The sequence below is a fragment of the Mixophyes fleayi genome, chromosome 1 (assembly GCF_038048845.1).
Source record: "Mixophyes fleayi isolate aMixFle1 chromosome 1, aMixFle1.hap1, whole genome shotgun sequence".
NCBI lineage: Eukaryota > Metazoa > Chordata > Amphibia > Anura > Limnodynastidae > Mixophyes > Mixophyes fleayi.
The window spans coordinates 53,796,135-53,817,762 of NC_134402.1; the positions used below are offsets into that span (position 1 = coordinate 53,796,135).

The 21,628-nt window shown below is 39.6% G+C and overlaps 1 protein-coding gene across 5 annotated transcripts in view; it reads left to right on the forward strand.

Moving 5' to 3' along the window:
* Window positions 1-389: 389 nt before the first annotated feature.
* The window catches only part of PCDH7 (protocadherin 7), a 585,593-nt gene continuing 564,354 nt past the window's right edge, over window positions 390-21,628 (forward strand). For 2 of the 5 annotated variants that reach the window (XM_075194765.1, XM_075194764.1), the window contains exon 1: window positions 392-4,641. In XM_075194765.1, the coding sequence (XP_075050866.1) occupies window positions 1,543-4,641 (3,099 nt within the window). In that variant the 5' untranslated portion in view covers window positions 392-1,542. Of the gene's footprint in view, window positions 4,642-13,308; window positions 13,371-21,628 lie in introns of all 5 variants that reach the window. The other 3 variants (XM_075194767.1, XM_075194763.1, XM_075194766.1) reach the window with 3 other exon arrangements.

Sequence of the window (21,628 nt, forward strand, 5' to 3'; positions counted from 1 at the left end):
ACAAGAACATGTGTCAGGGAGACATAGGAGATATTTCTTGACAGCTGATACATGTTTTATTCTAAATATTACTGTGGACTAGCAAGAATGGTTTATATGCTTGTCATGTGCTTTATAATCCAGCACTGGGGGTTTATAGTGCTGGAATAAATCCCACCACATATATGAACATCACCATATTTATTTATCTCTTTAAAGAATGTGAGTGTAGAATGTGAGTGTAAAATGTGAGTGTATGGCATAAGGAGGAATAATGGGATGCACAGGAGAAAAAGAAATCTCAGGGGCTAGGTCAGCCCCCCTTAAAAAAAATAGGATTGATTGGAGATTTGCTGTTGTTTTCATTCTCAGACTGCACTAGCCCCAGCAGCAGAGTGTGTGTGTGTGTGTGGCTTGGATTTGTGAAGTGAATCGTCTGGTCCTCCTTCCCTGTGAGTGTATCACTGAGATCAGCTGCGTCAGGAGAGAGACTCCCAGCTCCCAGGCACTTTGGACAAACTTGCTGCTCTCTCTCAGCTCACAAGAGACAGCGCTCTCATCCCCCAGCTAATGCAGCGTGATGGGATGATGCATCCATTGATCACTATAGCATGTGCTGACTATCCACTGACACCGGGATATATCCTGCACGCATATTGGCTATAGCTCCCCTTTAAAAACCGCATACGGATGTGGGCTTCCTGGATTCCATTCACGTGGGACTGTTTTTTCCATCGTATTCCCTCCTGGTATTTTAATGAAAGCAATAATCGCACTGAAGACAGGCTTGTTGCTCACCTTTGAACTGCAGTATCAAGTTCAGCTCTGGTTACCTGCATTGGGACAAGAAGAGGAAGGGGGAGGAGAGTGAGGGGGGGGGAGAGCGAGGGGAGAGACTGCAATATCATTTGTGAATCGTTCACAGGGCTGCAGATACATATTGCTAACACATGCAGTGCAAATGCAGGTAGCACAGCACCAACTGCGGCTTCTACCACTAACTTGAGCCAGTCTCGGCACTACCTTATGTTTTATTTTATTTTTATGATTTGTCTTTATTAAGAACTTTACGCACATCTTTGGATCAGATTGCTGAATACGATCAGGATTTCTTGGGAAGAAAAGAAAAAGAAAAAAAAAGGATTTTTATTTATTTATTTGCTTTTGTTGTGAATGAAACAAACCCTACAGACAAGTATCCTTCCTATTGTGGAATAATACAAAAAAAAAAAGTGTGCTGGGATTGTGGAGTGGGAGAAGGAGGCAGAAGCACCCGCTGAGCAGGGCGAGGAGATCAACTACAACTCCCTTATGTGATTACAATTCTTGGATGGACTGTTCTGTGTGATCACAGTCCCTTGTATGGACTCATATATCCCCCCCTGTGGGATCACCCTGTCCAGGGAACAGTGACATGGACTGAGGCTGCACATTGCACAGGGGGAGCATTGAACAGGAACAGTACGGGAGCAGCACTATGAGAGGGTAACTTTGTGCTGGGATAATACAAGTCAAGATCGTTGTTTCTCTGCAGCTCAGTCTACACAGCCGGGTCCCGGAGCAATGAGGACTGTTTGGGGCTGGTGCCTGTTCTTGCTGCGGGTGTCGCTGGCACTGGCATCCTCCAAGCAGGTGCTGAAGTACCGGCTGGCGGAGGAAGGGCAGCCCGACATCAGGATCGGCAATGTGGCTACAGACATCGGGATCGTGACGGGCTCCGGGGATGTGACCTTCAGCCTGGAGTCCGGCTCCGACTACTTTAAGATCGACAACATGACCGGGGAGCTGAGCACCACGGAGCGCCGGATAGACCGGGAGAAGCTGCCGCAGTGCCAGATGATCTTCGACGAGAACGAGTGTTTCATTGACTTCGAGGTGTCGGTGATCGGACCCTCGCAAAGTTGGGTGGAGCTGTTCGAAGGCAGGGTGGTCATCCTGGACATTAACGACAACACCCCGACCTTCCCGTCCCCGGTGCTCACCCTGACCGTGGAGGAGAACCGGCCCGTGGGGACCCTCTACCTGCTGCCCACCGCCACCGATCGGGACTTTGGGCGCAACGGGATAGAGCGCTACGAGTTGATCCAGGACGCCGGGGAAAGTCTGTTCGTCTCCGGCCGGCGAGGCAGCGGCTCCGGTGGGCGCTTGGAGGCCGGGGACAGCGCCCTCTACCCGGGGAAGAGAAGGATGGAGACGGACATCAGGAGCAGCGTGTTTGAGCTGCAGGTGGCCGACACCTCGGATGGGGAGAAGCAGCCTCAGCTGATAGTAAAGGGGGCTCTGGACCGGGAGCAGAGGGACTCGTACGAGCTGACCCTGCGGGTGAGGGACGGAGGAGAGCAGCCCCGGTCCTCCCAGTCCATCCTCAGGGTGCTCATCACCGATGTCAACGATAACAGCCCCCGCTTCGAGAAGAGCGTGTACGAGGCGGACCTGGCGGAGAACAGTGCCCCCGGCACCCCCATCCTGCAGCTGAAAGCAACCGACTACGATGTCGGAGTCAACGGGCAGATCGAGTACGTCTTCGGGGCTGCCACAGAGTCGGTGCGGAGGCTGCTCCGGCTGGACGAGAACTCCGGCTGGCTCAGTGTCCTGCACCGGATAGACCGGGAGGAGGTCAACCAGCTGAGGTTCACGGTCATGGCCAGAGACCGGGGGCAGCCCCCCAAGACCGACAAGGCCACGGTGGTCCTCAATATCAAGGACGAGAACGACAACGTGCCCCTGATAGACATCAGGAAGATCGGCAGGATCCCGGTGAAGGACGGCATGGCCAACGTGGCTGAAGACGTCCTGGTCGACACCCCCATCGCGCTGGTCCAGGTGTCGGACAGGGACCAAGGGGAGAACGGAGTGGTCACCTGCACCGTGGTGGGGGATGTCCCCTTCCAGCTGAAGTCGGCCAGTGAGAGTGAGGGCGAGCAGAACAAGAAGAAGTATTTCCTGCACACCTCGGCCCCCCTGGACTACGAGAACATCAAGGAGTACAATGTGATTATAGTGGCCGTAGACTCGGGGAGCCCCAGCCTGTCCAGTAACAACTCACTGCTGGTCAAAGTGGGGGACACTAATGACAACCCCCCAATATTCAGCCAATCCGTGGTGGAAGTGGCCTTTGCTGAGAATAATGTGCCCGGGGAGAGAGTGGCCACAGTCATCGCCACCGACGCCGACAGTGGCAAGAACGCAGAGATCGCCTATTCCTTGGAGCAGTCTGTAGCCGGGGTCTTCTCCATACACCCAGACACCGGGGATATCACGGCCAATATCGTCCTAGATAGGGAGCAGACCGACAGGTACGAGTTTAAAGTTGTCGCCAAAGACAAAGGTCTGCCCAACATCCTGCAGGGAACAGCCACCGTCGTAGTGCAGGTGGCCGACAGAAATGACAACGACCCCAAATTCATGCAGGATGTCTTCAATTTCTACGTCAAGGAAAACTTACAGCCCAACAGCCCCGTTGGGATGGTGACAGTGATGGATGCTGACAAAGGTCGCAATGCAGAGATGAGTTTATTCATAGAAGAAGATAATGGCATATTTACTATTGAAAACAATACTGGAACTATCTGCTCAACAGTGTCCTTTGATATGGAGCAGCAAACTTCTTACACCTTTAAAGTGAAAGCAGTGGATGGTGGTGAGCCTCCCAGGTCTGCTACAGCCACAGTGTCACTTTTTGTGATGGATGAAAATGACAATGCCCCTGTTATTACAAGCCCAATCAATAGCTCCTATGCAGTTGTCCCCCCTTCCAGCAGTGTCAGGACAGTCGTTGCTACTGTTGTGGCCGCTGACACTGATTCAGGAGTCAATGCAGATCTGAATTACAGCATTGTGGGAGGAAATCCCTTTAAGCTCTTTGAAATCAACCCAGCTAGTGGAGTGGTGTCTCTCGTTGGGAAACTGGCCTCAAAGCACTATGGTCTGCACCGGTTAGTGGTCCAAGTGAATGACAGTGGTCAGCCCTCCCAGTCTACAATAGCTCTGGTACATGTGTTTATTAATGAGACTGTCTCCAATGCCTCAGTTGTTGATTCCCAAATCGCCAGAAGTTTGCACACCCCATTAACCCAGGACATAGCTGGAGATCCCAGCTATGAAATGAGCAAGCAGAGACTCAGCATAGTGATTGGTGTAGTGGCTGGAATCATGACTGTCATACTGATTATACTAGTGGTGGTTATGGCACGCTATTGTAGGGCCAAAAGTAAAAACGGATATGAAGCTGGCAAGAAGGATCATGAGGATTTCTTTACTCCTCAACAGCATGACAAGTCTAAAAAGCCCAAAAAAGATAAGAAAAATAAGAAATCAAAACAGCCATTATATAGCAGCATAGTGACAGTAGAGGCTTCAAAGCCAAACGGGCAGAGATATGACAGTGTGAATGAAAAGCTGTCAGACAGCCCCAGCATGGGAAGATACAGAACTGTAAATGGAGGTCCTGGAAGCCCTGACCTAGCAAGGCATTACAAATCTAGTTCCCCACTACCTACTGTGCAGCTTCATCCTCAATCACCTACTGCTGGGAAAAAGCACCAGGCTGTGCAAGATTTACCACCAGCCAACACTTTTGTAGGAGCTGGGGACAACATCTCAATTGGATCAGATCATTGTTCTGAGTACAGTTGTCAGACCAATAACAAGTACAGCAAACAGGTAAGCTAAACCTAAATGTGCAATGCAATGACCCACAACACCCTTGGTATTACTGTAACGTAACAGTCAACAAGTATTAGAATAACATTAAATAATACACTGTGTTTTTATCCTATATATTAGCCCTAAAGAATCACATTTCAAAGTGATTAATATAATTCAATTCCAACCTAAGTGCATTGTCTCATTACCTGGTTTGGAATATTATAGTAGCAGATAAAGGTGAAACTAATTTATCTAATGTTAATGCAGCATTTGGTTAGCGTGCTGCTCACAGTCTGAACTCTGTCATTTCACTAGTACTGAAACAGCACATCAGCCAATAGTATGTCACACAGTGGTGACTTGCAAAGACTGGCAATAGCTCTGCAGACTGATGTCACTAATGGAAAGGTTTGTTCTAGGTGTCTGTTGGTGACATGACATCATATCAAGCAGAGTTTTCATTATACAAAGTCTCACAATGCTTTTGAAAAAATAGTTACATCCTAGAAATGAGACGGTGATTTGTACTTTAATGATATTGGTAAAGACATGGAAGAGTTGTAATTCTTTGTTGTTAGATAGGACTACATAACATTCCTTAGTATTGCAAGCCCATCTGATACTAATGAAAATTATTGACACTTAACCTAAAATTCCATAAGTTCTTTTTTTTTATTATTATGATACTCAACATGAACTTGGAGTCTATCACAATTTTCTGGAGCAGTGTATGGGATAATCTGTGTGATGTTATGCTTTTCTTGGCAGAATGCCTTATTTTGTAATATTGTCCTAAAAGTCTGCTCTTTCACCCCCAGTAGTGGGTTCTAGGCTAGACATTTGTTTTTATATCTGGCAACGGGCAGACAAAGACACATTTGGTATGCCGCAATTGTCTTCTGTAGCCAGAATTGTGTCAGTTTCATTTCCTTACTGAGCCATGATGGTTTTTAATGGTAAGTCAGTCACTGTACAGAAGCACTGCGTCCTTTAAATTGTAATAAGCGTAAATATAAATCCATTTTAACTCCTATTTATATTAGACGGAAATAATGCCTTCTAAGAAACATTAACCTAATGCTAAGCAACATTGTTTCCATTATATGAAATAAACTGCCTTCTTTTTGATTATATCTATTATAAATATACAGATTAGTTTCCTGGCCACAACTTTAACATGTACATGTAGCATTTTGATTTCATGTGTTTTTATAGCCTCCTAATTAAGTTTTACAGTTTGTCATAGGAAACTGTGTTGCTGGTAACCAGCAATGCTTATTTTAGGAAATGACTAGTTCTGTATCATTTCAATTGCCTTGTGTGTGGTTGTCTACCTGGAGAGCTTGTGTCATCAACTTTAACAAGCCTAACAAAAGTTCTCTGCAATTTTGTCAAACTATGTGTTTTCTGTGTTTATATATGTAACATTTTTATAATAAACACCAGCTATTTTGTAACAATACTGTCATATCTTATCAATATGTGTAGTAGGTTTTACATTAGTGAGCCTAGTTTAGTAGCACAACATTTATATATAATATTACTTACATGTATAATAAAACATACAATAAAGACTATCTGATATTTTGAGATTGTATGTTAATTTAGCAGATTATAACGCCCAGTCTAATCTCTATATTTAATATGGTGAGGATGACATAGTCCTATATATCACTTGATTCTTGTGTTGATTTTGCAATGATAAGTAAATGTGTGCTAGCTCTTCTCACCATTTTCAATGTGCCGTTATCCAAGCCAAATTAATAGGCACACGAACGTATACATCGGGGAGGGCCATGACCTGCACAGTGGTGGTGAAAGCTGATACTTAGTGCCATTAGTGTAATTAGACTAAGTAAGTGATACATCTTATTGACTGCAATATCAGAGGTCAGGAAAATCGTTTCCATTTACAAAACAGTGTATCGGAGACAGTTGCACAAATATTTGTAAAATAATACACTATCTGCAATCTGAGCTTGTAATATTCTCTGTCACCACACACACACACATACACACACACACACACACACACACACACGGACATTATATTGTTGTTCTAACTAAGTGCCACTGCACTCTTTTATAATGAACACACAAACACACACACAACACACACACACATCAATCGATTGTAAAGAAACACACTCAGGTCTTTAATGAAAAGTGAGGTTTAATTCACAAATGTCATGTGTGTCAACACTTCAGTTAGATAATTCTGACTTTTTGGGTGTTAAGCAGGAGGTGCCGGACTGACCTGTGGTGGTCAAGCTTTTAATGCAACATCACCTTTTGATCCTTCACTGTTGGTTCTTTCTCTCATGTTCCCCTACTAATAGGGTACATGTGGTTTAGGTTAGTTGGGAAACAAGTTACTTTCAGGGCAGAAGGGCCCTAGATAAAACACTGACACATCTTTGGATTGTGTGTGTGTGTGTGTGTGTGTGTGTGTATATATATATATATATATATATATATATATTTCTTGGATGTATACTTAGATTATCATATTAGTACAGTTGTAGCAGTCTTGTGGAATATCTTTATGTACTTTTTCAGTTTGTGATGTTTTTGCAAGTCTTATCATTAATTACCAAAAGCAGGGATTTTTGCACTAAAAGCAGTATTTCTTGGCAGTGTCACTGAACTAAACGTAACCAGTGTGCTTGTTCCTTGTACTGCTATTATAATGATTTATGTGGTCCAAGCTGAAACATGACTTCCATATAATTAGGACAACAATATATCTGCAGGACACAGATGTACGTAGGGCTTCTTCTTGCCATCCATCCTAGTCCAATAACATATCACAACCTCTAACCTCTAATTGGAGCAAAGGGACAAGGTTCCTGACACACACACACATGTAGGGAAGATATGTAAGTCTTAAAATTCAATTTGTTGACTTTTAACTTCCTTTTTGTGTGTTTGACCCACATTATTATTCTGTTACATGAACAGAGAGCGCTAATGAACAGAATCCCATAGGGAACATGTACTCAACATCAGGGTTAGTTGGAGCATAATGTATGACTTAGATGGAAAAGGTCTGCAGTCCACAGATCACTAGCACATCCCGGAGACAGGGAAATATTGACCTATTCTCAGGGTGCACAGGACAAGTTTAATGATTGAACAGTAAAGTGATCTTAAAGTTTAAGGTAATTAGAAAGCAAAGAGGTTAAAAGAAGGAAAACATTCAAGCAACAGTTGTTTTCAGTTAATTTACTATATTTATATAAGTGGCCTTGGAACGATTGTCATTATCTATAGATGCATGTGTGAGTGGGGTGTAGGGTTTTCAGAATATCATAGCTCAGCAGCACAAGTAGTGCATACTGGTAGTAATGAACATCATCTTGCAGTGACAAAAGCAAAATTATATTTAATAAAGTTTTGGTCCATGCAAAGATCTTCAGCAGTAATACCTTAAATAATGATGGAATCAGGCAGAATTTATTAGGACCAGCACAATATAGGCTCCCTGACCACACGGATTGCCTTGAACAAGAGGGGGATACTGTATATTTTTGCACAAATTCTTGTCATCCTTTGATGTTTATGTATAACTTTGAATCAGTTAATTCTTTCTTTGTATATTATTTCCTAACACAGTGTAAATGTGCGACCATACATAAACTGATAGAAGTCAAACAATTAACGTGAATCCAGAGCAAGTTTGAAAATCAAAGCAGACATGTACTTGGTTGCTGTGGGTTTCTGCACATTTACACTTTCTATAGAGAATTGTGCGCCTGCTGGTAACATATCATTCAAGCTGTAATCGCCACAGTAGCAGTGATTGTAAAACAGGAAAATATCTATCTATCTATCTATCTATCTATCTATCTTATTGCTCTTTCTATGTATATCTATCTATCTTTTTATCTATCACTCTCTACCTATATATTTATCTTTTGCTCAAATGAGCTCTCTATCTATCTATCTATCTATCTATCTATCTATCTATCTATCTATCTATCTATCTATCTATCTACCTATCTATCTATTGCTCTCTCTATAGCTATCTATTTCTCTTTCTCTCTATAGCTCAATTTAGCTCTATCTATCTATCTATCTATCTATCTATCTATCTCTCTCTAGCTATATATTTATCTATTGCTCTTTCTATCGCTCTAATGATTTCTCTATATCTATCTATCTATCTATCTAAATATCTATTGCTCTCTCTATCTATATCTATTTATCTCTCTTTCCCTCTAAACCTCAATCACGCTCGCTATATCTATCTATCGCTTTCTCTGTCTATATCTATCTATCTTTTTATCTATCGCTTTCTCTATATAGCTCAATCGCGCTCTATCTATCTATCTATTTTCTGTGAATGTCTGTAAATCAGCAGAACACACGTGACTGGGTTCTCAGAAACCAGATGGGTTAATATGGTGCCATTCAGAGAAAGATATGTTGAGATAACAGCTCGGTGCAGCTAGGCCGACACTAAGCTCTACAGTTCACAAGGTTTCTATGCCGGTATCAAAGAACAGATAACAATACACATTTTACAGCTGCCGTCACGTGGAGGATTTTCCAAATCAATTCTGTCCCCTGTAAATGTTGTCAGTTAATGCTTGAAGGTGTGTGTGCTTTTTACTGTGTGTTCAGTATGTTAGACTGTACATTGTTTGTGTATATAGCTCTTTGTTTAGGTAATACATTATTGTTTTGTATGTCAGAACTGAACCATGAAATGAGGATTCCCCTGTGTCGGAGGCATTGGGGAAGATAGCATTTATAATCAAGGTTTCTGTTTGGAGCCTTGTGTAACATCTTAAGCTAGACAGGTGGTATCAGCCCTTTTCTTTATAATATGTTTGATATCCTGCCTTGAAGCACAGTGGTAAATGTAAACAGGATACACAATTGTAATAACATTTTCATAAGCTGCTTTGCAAGTAGAATATTTTGTTTTATTCTGAATAAATATGGTTCTTGTTTTTTGTTTTACTAAAGTAATTGTAGTTCCATAACTTTAAATGATAGTGATCCTAAAGTATAATTTTCTATATGGGAAAAAAGCAAGACTATCTATCTATCTATCTATATATCTATCTATCTATATAGATCAGCCAATCAAAACATTTATGTGTCTATCTAGACTGGTGAAAGATATGTTCTAATGATGTACACAATCTCGCTCTGCGTGCAGCTATTGTCTGAACACACTAATTGTGTTCCATGGAATGCCACTGCTAAGCGCCAAATGGCCAACTCTGTCTGATATAGTTCTGTGCGCGTGTGGTCATATTGAACATAGATTTTGCAACCTGACAATGTTTATATATAACTCAATATGTCATGCTCTGGGGTGAAGACAGCACCAGTGATGTGACAGCAACTCAAATGGCTCCATTCTCAACTTTCTTATCTGCATCAGATGCAATCGAACACTGTCCTATATTTTGTATTTTACTTTGATGGGTCATTTCTGATAATTACAATTCTAGTATGTAGTGCATCTTTACGTTTAGTGGCCCCTGAACAGCATGCTATCCAACCAACCGGAATCAGCTTCTGGGAAATGTTACATAAGCACTTTGAATGCCAAGATTTTTTCTGGGTATATTTACTAAACTGCGGGCTTGAAAAAGTGGAGACGTTGCCTATAACAACCAATCAGATTCTAGCTGTCATTTTGTAGAATGTCCTAAACAAATGATAACTAGAATCTGATGGGTTGCTATAGGCAACATCTCCACTTTTTCAAACCTGCAGTTTTCTAAATATACCCCTTGGTGTTAATTCACTCTTTCACCTGAACCTTGTAATCATTGAATTGTACCGATTGCCTGTACAAATCTACGTAGGACCTCCTGTCTGACATTGTTTGTTAAGTGCAGGGAAAACAAAGTATTAACACCACTTTTTGTTGGTTTCTAAGATCTGTGGAGGGAAAAATACTTGTGTGAAACTATCCCTGATGCTTACACTCTACTTGATGCACTGAACTCTTCATCACGTTTGTCTTCGAAGAAGCCAATAGCAGTTTCCAAGACAGAAAATATATATTTAAAAAATACCCAAGATAATTAGAGTTATATAGTAAGGATTGTGTTTTGTGTAATATTATTTTAGTAACAATAGAAAGCGGGAAGGGAGAATATACTGAACTGCTACTGAACCATTAAATTTTAGTTGAGCCATTGTATTTTAGTTGAGAATCGAGATAGGCATCTATGTGTCTCTTCCTCTCCCTTACATGGACGCCTGGATATGACAGGGTCAGTATAATACAAAGTACTAGCGACATGAATGCAAAGTGTGGTTTACGTCTTTACATAACTGTAAAATGTTTGTTTTCTATATTTAGTCTTTGTGGATAAGACACATATAGGATATGCAAATCAACAATCTATAATGAAGGTTATATTCATAGAGCATGATTTTAAATGTTTTATTTAAAGCAAAAATTAGCTATACTATAATTGTTTTATATGCTTGTAAGTTGTTACTAGTGACGAACCACTGTACTTGTGCCTCCATGTTTGTATTTCTCCTTGTGCTTTAGCTTTTGGATGGTACCATTTTTGCCGCTGAGTATAATATCTAATCAGGAACATGTTCAACAGAGATAAAATATTGTCTCGTATTGATAACGTTTTCATATCCTGTGATGTTATCGTATACCTGCATTAACTAATTGCCTTTGTGAGAGATATTGTGTGTCTCTCAGTTCTTTCTTTCAATACATAGTTTGGAATCTTACATAGAAGATTCCATTGTCATTTGTTTGTGCATTACCTGGCTAAACGAAAAGAGCATTTGGGGAAAAGTGCAAATTATTCATCACATTTTATTTTATAACTTACAAAAACTTGCTATTTAGTAACAGAAACATATTAAACATTGACATTGTCTACATGATAACATGCCAGTATGCCATGGTTAGCTTTCATTGTCCGTGACAATTTACATTTGCTGATTCCTTAGTATAAAAAAGCTACCTATTCTAACATATTTGATATGTTAACAATTATTTGTTTGTTTTTTTACTTTAAAGTTTAGTCTCGTCCTTTCTTGTTGGTTTGTATTACCAAATGCCGATAACATATTTACACAAATGAAGTATAGGAGTTTGGTTCAGCACCAATCTGGTAGTTGGTAAAGATCTCCCATTTTGACGTGACTGTACGGATCCACTTAGTCTGCCTATGTCACTTCAACAACAACAGCAATCTGTCACCACCAGATCCCAAAAGAGGCCCAGGCCCGTATATTTTGTACTGGTCCCAACTCCCTCTCAGTACCTCTGTCCCCCACATGTTCTCAACACTTTATTTCCTATAGTGGGTATCAGAAAGGTGGATCCCTTCTTTTACCTCAATATCCTCAATATCAACATGTGTATCTCCCATTTAATTGAGCCCTGTAGACACTTATTCACTCTAGGATCATAGTTTGAAAAGTGCTTGACATAGGTGCTTCAGTGAAGGCAGCACCTGATTGGATGGCTGCAGCACCTGTCCAATTAGATTATGCTTTTGCAGAAACCCCTCCTTCTACACATTTTGTTCCTCTGGTCCCCAAATGCCCTAGTGGACACTGTGGGGATATACCTGTGGTGATTGCTAGGTATTAGTGAGCATCCAATTGAGGAAACACTTATCTGCGGACATATGAGTGGCTGGTATTGTTCCATGAAGGACCCAATGTAGTTTTATGTAGAGATGACTGGTCCTCATTAAAGAGGATTCCATCACCAGTCTATAATCACCTTAATAGCACCTGAATAGCACAATTGTGTAAATCCCAAACCAGGGGCTTTGAGGTCCCACTTATAATGAACATGTCAGTGAGGACCACGGTCATGCAAGTGAGTAAGGGCAGTGTGGATGTCCCCTTTAATGTGCATTTATTGCCTACAGAAAATGGAACATTCCTTTTTTGGGTTGTTTCTTAATATTTGGCAATCAACTCACTAAGAACCATTGACATCACTGAAATGCACAAAGTCGTTCCTAGTGAATCATGTTGTAATCTCAAGGATATCGCTTCAACCCGTAATATAATTTAATGTATGAAGCACTTAAGTAAAAAATATTATAAAGTGATATATTTTGGTGGCACGTGTTCACTTTCATTCATGGTATAAAAGATTGACTCGAATCCTTAAGTATTTTCTATCATTTACATGATAACATTTTATAAAGCAAACTATCATTGTGTCATAGTTTATCTGGACATGTTTCATAATCAGTACGGGTGTAGTGTCGGGGTCACATATGTCTATTGTGAGATGTCTTCATTAACCATCTGGGTATAATTACAATCAAGACAGTAATGTTAGAGACAATGAGTGGATATGAAATACTACATAGCAAAGAAAGTAAGTAAAGACAGTAAAGGAAATAGATATATAATTCTGGGAAAACAGCTGCAAGTTTGTATAAAAAGAATGTTTAAGTAGCAGCAGCAGCAATGCAAGAGAAGGTAACATACTTAAACTATGTCGCCCGATAATGAAAATACCCTACAGCTTCATCCTTTAATGCCTAATGCAATTGGGATTCCTAAAATGACAGCATATTGATCATATCATGCTTGCCTCTTGTTTAGGAGACCTCACACACAGCTTAAGTTGTCACATTTTACTTTTTTTTTATTTCTTTTTTGTATATATGTTTTTGTGCATATTTTTACTTTTGCAATTTTCTTTTCCAGTCAAATTTTTTGTTTTGATATCTTCATGTGGGCCTTATCATCTGGATCAAGTGCAAAAATTGGTATGTAACTGACGTCTCGCAGATGCTGGTGTTTAAAAGCTAAGCTTTATAACCAGTATAATCCATCTTTCTGTCTCGCTTTCTTATTTGCTGCTTTTTTTTTTTTTTTGCATAATGGCTAATTAGGGGCACCAGTATACATTATTAGCATTTTGAGCTACATAATGAAAATACTTTGTTTGATGGGAACACCTCGCGTCTCTTGCGGCTTACTGTAAGCTCATGTGCAAACACCTCTTTCAATGCTAGACCTGCAAACCTAACCACGACTCCAATATAATCTATTTTTTGCTTTAATCAATATTGCTGTAGAATGTCTGCACATATTTCCTTTTTTATGTTTTCTTTTGCTCTCTTTGTTTACTATGTTTGATATGTAATTTTTTAGTTAAGTCTCAATCTATTAATACATATAATACAATTACCATATGTCTCCTAGGGGTATACTTGCTAAACTGCAGGTTTGAAAGAGTGGAGATGTTGTCTATAGCAACCAATCAGATTCTAGTTCTCGTTTATTTAATACATTCTACAAAATGACTGCTAGAATCTGATTGGTTGCTATAGGCAACACCTTCACTCTTTCAAACCTGCAGTTTAGTTAATATAACCCAAAGACTTTATAGATGGGATATGATGCATGTCTGTTATCACATAAACAGTGTTCAGGAAAATTTCAATATTCGAAACGTAAACTTAAATTTTGGTTTAATTGTCAATATGACAAAGGATGGTATTCTCTTTCCTAAGATAGAATCATTAATGTTTTCATTAATGTTAATTGCGCTGGGTACTGTTTTATTAAACGATCTCATTGTAGTAGTGAAGAAACTGTGGAAAATAGGCTTGGTTTTGTCTACAAATTGCAGCACAATCCCTGGAAAATTCAAGAAATTTTGGATTGTACCGAAAAACATTTTTTGATTGTACCGTTTAAAAAAGCGTCTTTTTTTCTGGAAGTCTGACATGGAATTTTGCAAACCGCGGCTTGATACATCACATAATTTGTATTTTCTACATGTGTAAAAACCGGGATGGGGGTTTCAGAGTTGGTGCTTTGAAATCACTCTGTTTGATGTGAGGTTTTGCCTTTTGTAAATTTCACAGTTTAGAAACCGCACATAAAGCAAAACCCCATTTTAGTAAATCTCCCTCAGGGTCTTCACTCAGGAGATTGAAGATTTTTATTACAATCTACGCAGGCAGCAGCGGGAAGATACAAATCAGGTATAATTCACCAGTAATAGCAAGCTGGTTACAGAGTCAGAATTACGGAAGTATTACGCCATCCTAGGGCACATACATATTTAGACCTTAAATATTTGATCTTTGCACTATGACATATCTTCTCTGGTTTAGCTCTTTGGGGTAAATTTACAAAGAATCATGTTTGGTGGGGTTTAAAACTGCTCCAAACCGCCTCATTTACTAAAGGGTGTGGCAGATTGTAAACAGCTAAACCGACAATGGTTTAGCCAAAACCGCCAGTAAAAATACAAGATCTTCTATACCTGCTTCTGATTGGCTTGATGGCTCACACTTGCTGATTGAGCTATCTTGCCATTCAGAAAATAATAGGAGACACTATTGATATATAAATTATGGGGGCAATCATTATTTATTAAGGGGCAAAATGTATTTGTAATTAACTTATGTGGGCAAATTGTATTTTTCATTATATTAAAGGAACAATATTATTGTATTATTATATCATGGGGTCACTATGTGGTGCCGCGTACATACATCATAAGTAATTATTGCCCCCATTAGCAATAAAATAGTATTGCCCAGTTAATATGATTTCTCCATAATATAATACAACATGTTTATTCATATAATATAATTAAAAATCAAATTTATCCCAATAATTAATTATAAATTAATTCTTCCCCTTAATCAATAAATAATGATTGCCTCCATAATTTATATGACAATGGTGCTTTCTCTTATGTACTGAATTGCCAGATAGCCCAAACAGCATTTAGTTTGAGCCTCTCACAACCACCTCTTTCATTTTGGTCGTTTGGAAGGCGGTTTTGCAGCGTTTTTGCATACCCCAGCTTAGTAAATCTGGCTGTTTGTATGTTCATCATTATTAAAATCGAGTTGGGGATCTCTAAAGTGATGGTTTGTAACAATGTTCCCTCTGAACGTTTTAATAACGGTTTGGCCTTTAGTAAAACTGGTGCTTTTAAAACCGCCGGAAAAACAGCCAAAAACGGTTGATTTCTTCAAACCGCCCTTTAGTAAATGTAGCCCTCTGTGTCTTCACTAGCTAAGTGTCAGCTCTTGCACAAAGATTCCCCTTGTGGCCGCAGATCCGTTTTCATTGGTCTCAAATCTAATCAAATGTCAGCTTTGGCTCCTTACTTCCTAATTAAACAAATGGTCTCATTATTGCAACTGTTTCTACTTTTTGTAAGCAATATCTAGTTAAAGCTACAGCTGAGTATATGAATTATAATATGTACAAAATGGTTGCTCTAATGCTAACAATCTTACCTCCATTATTCAACAAAATATATTTTCAAGTCTTAAAAACAGGGAATAAGTCTTTCCTGCACAAACCATGATACAATGCAAGGGGTGCAAATTAGTTTATTATGCACATAAGTTAAATGCTGGCTGTTTTTCATGTAGCACACAAATACTTGATAGATTTATTATTACACTGAAATTTAAAGTTTATCTAGGACATGCCTTATCCCAAATTCAAATCTGTACAAACATTTTAAATTTACCCCCCCCTCCCCCTCCGATGCAACATGGTTTTGCCCAGATGCATAGTTACTCCTTTTTTATGCTTCACTCTCCTTAATGACTCAGGCCTATGTAAAATATTTTAGGCAGGGGTATACAATCACTTTTAGTATAAAATAAGTAAGAAATAAGTATCCTTTCTTTTTAGGTGTCTGTGGCATTTTATTGTTTCATTGCTAATATAAATTGCATAATTGTTTATGTCTACTATCACTACATAATGCAATCATACTTGCCTACTCTCCCGGAAGAGTAGGCACAACTCCCGGATCCTAAAAAAATGCTGAAATTAGCGGCATTGAATATTGGGGGCGGGGCTTAATCGCATTAATAAGCCCCGCATCCCGCTATTCAATGCCGTGAATTTTGGCATTTTATAGTGGGTGCAGGGCCAAAATTACACGATTTTCAAGCCCCACCCCCACACGCCCACCTTTCCCTTCGCCCCCCAGCTTCAAAAGGTTGACATGTATGAATACAATACTCTGCAATAATAATAATATTACACTTGTTTGGAAGCTCTTTATTTAAAAGTTTATGTAGACAGATGTAAACCACATGCCATTGTCTAACTGATAAAGCATTGTGCTGATCATTCATAATTATGTTGTGTGACAAAGCATCCACCCTATAGGTAAACTCTATCGGAAGGGTTAATGGTGAATCCCCTTACCATCCAATAAGTGATCAGAGTTGTTTTAGTGAGAGTTATTGGATGATAAATCACATCCCTAGTAAGATTCCTGTTTTTTAATTAGGCCTTTGTGTATTTCACTGTGATAACTCAAACATGACTACACTACAGTGTGTTGTTACAGTATCATAGATGAGAAACTGGTGTATGTTATTGATTTCCATAAATCCTGATGCATTTATACTTGGGAAGAATGGTCCTATTTGCAGAGACAAAGAAAACAGTTATAGAATTACTGTCACACGGTAGAGAGAAACTTGCTTGTTATTGTCTGATCCAGTGTTTCTCAACTGTGTTCCTATCTGACCTGTACTTAAAGAAATCCTAGGAAAATGTATAGATATAATTTTTATTAATATGTCTTGGTAAAGAATTTACACATGTAATATGAATAATGTCTAGTAGTAACACTTATAGTCAGGTATAAAAAACTATCCTTTTTTTTTTGTTTATTTTTTTACCCTATAGGCAATTTTTTGTGATTCCAAATACCTTATTTCTTATTTGGTTTAAAATAATTGCCAAGAGAAACATCACAGTGTTTTGTTAGGTTTCTTGTTGTACTTCTTACCAAGGACTTAAACATAGGGTGCAGTTGTAATGGGACCCACCATTTCCAATTTGATATTTGGTACAAAATAGAACACAACCATCATCTACCCAAACCAAGCCCACATCTGATCTCAGCATGTCAGCAAGGTGGCTTAGTGGTTAGCACTTCTGCCTCGCAGCACTGAGGTCATGAATTTGATTTTTGTGTGGAGTTTGCATGTTCTCCCCGTGCTTGCGTGGGTTTCATCCGGGTGCTCCGGTTTCCTCCCACACTCCAAAAACATAATGGTAGGTTAATTGGCTGCTATTAAATTGACCCTAGTATCTCTCTGTCTGTGTGTGTGTATGTTACGGAATATAGGCTTCAATGTGGCAGGGACTGATATGAGTGAGTTCTCTGTACAGCGCTGTGGAATTAGTGGCGCTATATAAATAGCTGATGATGATGATCACATCATGCCCATTAGGGAGACTACGCTTCTTTGCCATCTAAATGTGAACTGTCCCGGAATAATTTGAACTGCAGGCAGGTACCCAGCCTTACTGGTGGCCCTAACAATGCCTGCGTATTCCAGAGTCCTCTTACAGTCAGACCATTCCAATTACAGTTAAGTCCTTTCTACTCACTGTGATCTTTCAGTATTTATTTTGACCCTTTCAAAAATTGTCTTTCTTAAGCTCTCTGTGTCTCTGTCTTAGGGGCCTGTTAATTAATTAACAGGGTGTTGCCCCGTTAATTATCATCGCAATGATGACAGATGACTTTCAGATGAAATTATTAATAAATCAACCTGGGACAACGCCCTTACAACTGCGGTGATATGTCTCTCCCCTCCATTTACTATCGCAAAGTTACCAGTGGGGAGAGAATGCCACTTTGCGATAGTAACCGGTGGGGAGAGAGGGAAGGCTGCAGAGAAGGATCCGTAGAACCCTCTACCGCAATGCTCTCCCCATAGGGTAGAATAGCTAACGCCATATTCAGATGGCATTAGCCAATGGGCACACACTTTGAAAAGCTAAGCTTTTTGAGCTTGTTAAACTGTCCTAGACCTCAGCCCCCATTGAAAATTAGGGGGACTGCGGTTTAATGCGAAACTTAGACCTAATGCAGGAGATATCTATGATATCTCCTGCGTTTGGCTTTTGTTACTTGTATCTTTCAAATACCTAGAACTAGCGGATAAATCCGTTACCGCATGGTTTATGGCCACTTAGTCTCTTCTTTATCTTGGGTGACAGCCTTACAGTTTGCTGTTAGTTTTGCCTCTTTTGCTCACTAAAAATAAATCATCTATATTATTATATAGTACATGCTTGTTGCATGTGTTTGTGGTTGACAACTCTTCGACACATACATGAATATGTTTCTTTTTTAAATATGAACATTTTAAACAACACCTATTCGTTGTAAAGGGTAAACATTCCCAAGTTATGGTTAATGAACATCTGTTAAATTTCAGGTTTTTGGACTTCCATCCAAAAATAGGATTTCGGCACTTACCATTCTATGTGCCTCAACCCATTCACACATTCAGTACACTGGAATTTTAATCTTAAAATGTCTTTTTCACGGACATGTGAAAGGCTGTCTATATTTTGCTATATAAATAAGACTGAAATAAATGTGACTTTGCTGTAGCCTTCATTCTTTACATTCCCTAACTCGCTTGAACAACATGTTCTTTAAGTAATGTCCATGACATTCTAGAATTATTTCACAAATGTTTATTTGGGCTATTTTCGGTGCATTTTTGCATACATGAAAAACAATGCAGAAGTAAAACTTTAAATTAAAAGTCACGATTATTCTATGCAAGTGGAATTTATTATGTTCCTTTACATAACACTACAGTGCAAAGCTTAACTAAATGCATTTTTTTCCTTCTGATATTTATTTTATTCCCTTCCTCTAGTTTTACATCATTTGAATTTATATTCTTTTTTTAAGACCATTTTAGTTTCCTGCAACTTTTTTTGTCCCTGTTCTACCTTTTTGCTACCAAAATAATGTGACAAACAGTTTCACCTGTTATAATTAGCGAACTTGAATAACAATGCTAGTTATAGCTTAGACGAGACCTTGTACTTTGTCCTCGATACAACAGAGCGTTAGAAATGTGTTCATTAACGTGTCTCCAAGCTTCCCTGCAGCATTATGTAATATGGACTTAATGAGAACTCCTATACAGCTCAGTCATCTTACAGAGCTTCTTAATGCTGCAGGTAAAGTCAAGATTGACAAGAAGAAACAAGCACATGCCTGTCGGAAAGGGTGCGTGCAGGGGTCCGTAGTATTTTTGACTATTAATGCTAAAGCACATATAATAGGCTTTCAGATATTGTTTATAATAATGCCCTTGTGCATAGAGCCTTACGCAACATACAGATGACCTCTTTATATCATAGCTGTTTATTCCGCATGCCATGTCCACAGCTTCTAATGTTTCAAATCTGTATCTAGCGTTTTCTAAAGATATGCGCCTGGTTTATGATAAGACCATACTTGCCAACCTTATGTTGGCCGGGTCTGAGAGATCCTGGAGGGGTATATGGGCGGAGGGGGACGGGGCTTCGTGATTTGCGTCATTTTGGCCCCACCCCCGGTGACGTAATGCCTGTTTTGGGTCTTTTTAGACCCCAAACAAACATTGCATCACTGGGGGCGGGGCCAACATGACACGAATCGCGAAGCCCCGCATCCTCCGCCCGTACATTCCGTGCACTACTTTTATATAAGTGGGCAGATGGGCCAGATCCGGGAGAATCGCCAGCTCTCCCGGGAGTCCGTGAGACCGACCCGAATTTCGGGAGTCTCCCGGACATTCCAGGAGAGTTGGCAAGTATGGATAAGACATCAGCAGCAGCTCATACTTTCCCCTGACATAGTGCAGGTACAAAACCTATGCCCCCCTAACATATTTGTGTTTCTGCAGTTCCGTATGAACCGCATTTCAGTGAACACGCCTATAGTGTACCTGGTCTGCGTTTACACGACAGTTACCTCCCCCATCCCACCTCTCCATGTTAAGCAAGTGTAAGTGCCAAAAACGCGCTAATTTGGGCATGCGCAGAGCGATTTCACGCAAGCTATGCCATGCCAATTGGCGTACATCCCACTCTGAATCAGCCTTTAGGTATATATCTGAAGTTTCAAATCGCTTCAGATACACTACCGAAAAATAAAATAGTCATCTGAACATAGCCTTAGGGGTATATTTACTAAACGTCAGGCTTCAAAAAGTGGAGATGTTGCCTATAGCAACCAGTCAGATTCTAGTTAGCATTTGTTACCACAAAATGACAGCTAGCATCTGATTGGTTGCTCTAGGCAACATCCCCACAGTTTAATAAAACCAGCCCTTAGTGTGGCTGAGAACATAATTCTCCTCTTTAAGGTAGCAGGAAAATAAATGTTTGCAGATAATCTCTGTTCAGTTAGAAAAAATAATTGATATTTCCTTAAATTCCTTTGCTTCTTCATCCTTAGCCTTCACTTTTTGTATCTCCCATACATCGGTATTTTCAGCAACAAAATCTGTTTTATTCTATCCTACAAGTCGATTGACTTGAGATTTCCCAGAGTGCCAATACTCATGTAGAGATAATAGAGACAATTTATACCACTTGATGAACAATTTGATGCTCTTGTCAACTTTTTACTGGCAAGGTGATTCGCAGATCATCTTAGCAAACCTTAGTACTGTTTTGCTTTGTTTTCTTTTCCTTATTAATTGTAATTGTGTGTTGAGAGCACTGTTCAAAATATTCATTAGTAATGTAAATTGTGATACTGAAATTCTAAATGCAAAACAAAACAAAGTTATGGCTTTGGCGCTATAAATGACAATATCATTGTGTGATCTATGTTAAAAATATTTGTGAGTAAAGAAGTGCCAGCCGCTTGCTTATAGAACTCTGTAATCCTACATGAAATAAGCGGCTAGCAACAAAAGAAGACAGAATTTAGCACTCAAATCTCACTTACAATATAAATCCATTAAAATATACTATAGATGAGTCAAATGTAACAGTTCATCAGTCTCCATACAGGATGGATGAGCTTAATATAATCTCGAACATGAATATGTTAGGACATTTGCGTTCCTTAAAAAAGTATATGAAAGACCTGCTTGTTTACCTCCCACTTTAGTGGATTTCACCACGTCAGCGTTTATACAATACACCGCATTCTGGATGACATCATCCTATAGAACAGTTTATTTTGATCTCGCTCATGAAATGATAATTC